Source organism: Hordeum vulgare, chromosome 7H (assembly GCF_904849725.1).
Source record: "Hordeum vulgare subsp. vulgare chromosome 7H, MorexV3_pseudomolecules_assembly, whole genome shotgun sequence".
Taxonomy (NCBI): Eukaryota; Viridiplantae; Streptophyta; class Magnoliopsida; order Poales; family Poaceae; genus Hordeum; species Hordeum vulgare.
In genome coordinates, this window is record NC_058524.1 from 137346476 (window position 1) to 137349155 (window position 2680).

Here is a 2680-nt window from a genome sequence, read left to right on the forward strand (position 1 = left end):
TGTTAGTCTTGTCCACGCTCATGAACGCGGGTGCCACCTCTTTAGCTTTGGTGTCCGCCATGGTGGCCTCGGTCTCAAACTTCTTGAGTTGAGCGGCCTCCTCATTTCCTCAATGTGAAGCTTCCTCCTCTTCGTTGCCTCCTCCATGTCAAGCTTTCTCCTCTCTGCAGCCTCCTTCATGTCAAGTTTCTTCGTTTGAAGCTTTAGATATATCTTCACTTGCTCTTCCTTTTCTTTGCTCTCCCTCTCGTTTGAACGAAATGAAGGAAAATTAGGACGGGGGACAAATTAGGACGGGTGTGTCCCCGACAAACGGGTCAGTAGGGGGACAAGGGTGTGCTTCTCACTTGTGTACGTGTTGTCCGTTTGACCCTAAACACGGGCCATCTTTAAGACAAAATGGGTTAAAACTAACTGAAAACAAATATTTATCTGTTTGTACGAGAGGGTCGCGGTTTGTGTCCATTTACCCAAACACACGCTGTCCAACAATTTGAATCGTGAGGTGGAGTTGCCGTGAATACTCTGCCCTTTCCCTCGGCGGAATGTCTGGGCCCGGCGCATGGACGCCAACTTTGTAGTACTAGTAGTACTCCAATAATGGGGCTGTGGCCATCGCGTCTCGGGAGGAGATCGAGATGAGGGATCCGGAAGCGCCCTCGCTGGTGAGGCTGCCGGAGCATGTCGTGCTGGAGATCCTGGCGCGCGTGCCCGGCGTCGCCGACCTCTTCCGCTGCGCGGCCGCGCGCAAGCGCTGGCGCGACCTCGTCACCGAGCCGTCCTTCCTGCGCCGCCGCTGGCCGGAGGGCGCGTGCCACTGCTCCTCCCTCGTCGGCTTCCTCGGCCGGGAGCGTCGCCAGGGCGGGGAAGGGCCGCCGGGCTCCAGCTTCGTCCGCGCGCCGTGGTCGGTCCTCGGCCCCGGTCGTCCCCTGCTTGGCTCCTTCGTCCCGGGCGCCGCTGGCCTCTTGGACGACCGCGTCGTGCCGCTCGCCTCGCACCGCGGCGCGCTCCTCGTGCGCTTCGGCGCCGAGGCGGAGGCGGAGGCAGAGGCGGAATCGGGGCCCGCCGTCGACCGCCTGGCCGTCTGCAACCTACTCTCGGGCGCGTGCCACGTGCTCCCCCCGCTGCGCTGCGACTGGTTCTTCGACTACTTCGGCACAAGCGCCCACGCCGTCCTCACCGGCGCGGACTGCTGCCCCGACGACGGCCAGCGGCAAGCGCTAGACCCGGCCTCCTTCAAGGTGCTGGTCGTCGGCGTCAGCGACGACCGGCGGCGCTACGTTCTCCGCACGTTCTCCTCCGGCGAGCCGGGCTGGAGCGCGCCCAGCGAGTGCTTCGATCCGGTAGAGCGCGGCATCTTCGGGCCGTTCAAGCGGCGCAGCGCCGTCGTGAGCCACGGGACGGCGCACTGGGTCCTGTGGGACCTGGTGAAGTTCCACGTCCTCGACGTGAACGCCGCGAATCGCCACGCCTCCTTGCAGGAGCTACAGACCCCGCCGCCGGCGGGCGACCTCGCCCTGTACGAGTCGCCGCATCTGAGCGTGGCACCGAACAAGGCGGCGACGCTGTCGTCGCTTTGCCTGTCGAGCCAGGACCCCCAGGTGGAGATCTGGACGCGGCAGGACGGCGGCAAAGGGAGCGACGAGGATTGCGGCGGAGACTGGCGCCGGGATAGGGTGGTCGAGATGACGCCCGAGCAGAATCAGATCGTCGACAGGCCAAGGTGCATGTGCACCGGAGACAGGAGCGGCACGCTGTTGATCACTGACCGGTGCCGGTGCATGTACATCTTGCATCTGGAAAGTGGCGCCATGGAGGAGGTGACGGACCACCTCCGTGGCCTCCGCGACTACAAGACCGCCATGGCCGTCGAGATAGATTGGCCGGCCTTCTTCGTCTGTCGGCTTCTTGGTGGAAAGGCACATGTTTAATTTGAAGAGAGAATTGCTCTCTCATGGGCGTATCTGCCAGGAGCCGACCTGGCTGTGTTAATTCGTGTTAATTATGTTCGAGATCGCAACCAGCTTTCTGCAACCGCCAAAAGCTACTGTGCTCTGTATATGTTGAATTGGTGATCCCTCGCAAGAAAAATTAGCAAGAGTACCCCACGCAATTGCATGCATATGCATACGAATAAGTGAAAATTGATGTCAACTGGTTACGATTGATGTCAACCTTAAACTGCAAATTCTGTTTACGATTTATGGTCGGGAGAGCTTACTAAATCTCGTAGATGTGTACATGTAAAAAAAAAAAATCATGTGCGAATCAACCTATGGTTGAATTGTTAGAGGCATTGTGGTATTCTAACGCACCAGGATTCAAGTCTTGTTGTTGGCATTTGTTTTAGGATTTTTGGAAATGCACATTTAATAGAAGACCTTTTGGTCGACAACGAATCAACTTAATCTAAGTTGACGTCATAAAATTCAAGATAATATACCGGCTCACTCTCACATTTCTTTGCTGTCCAAGAACATCTACAACCGGATCCTTCATGTTTGTTCCACGTGACCGTACAAGATGCCTCGGTCAATGTCCGGACACAGAAATGCCACCCAACCAGCCTTCCCGTAGCCGTCCCAAATGCCCGAAATGATGCGCACTCCCCATATCCGAACTAAATCTCGAAAGAATATGAAAAGGCTCGGACGCGTCAGGCACGCCCACTACGTCGGAT

At 57.6% G+C, this 2680-nt stretch overlaps 1 protein-coding gene across 1 annotated transcript; it reads left to right on the forward strand.

Moving 5' to 3' along the window:
- Window positions 1-422: 422 nt before the first annotated feature.
- LOC123409956 lies at window positions 423-2161 on the forward strand. Its single transcript, XM_045102826.1, has one exon. The coding sequence runs from the start codon at window positions 639-641 to the stop codon at window positions 1929-1931; it is 1293 nt and encodes a 430-aa protein (XP_044958761.1). The 5' UTR covers window positions 423-638; the 3' UTR covers window positions 1932-2161.
- Window positions 2162-2680: the final 519 nt, after the last annotated feature.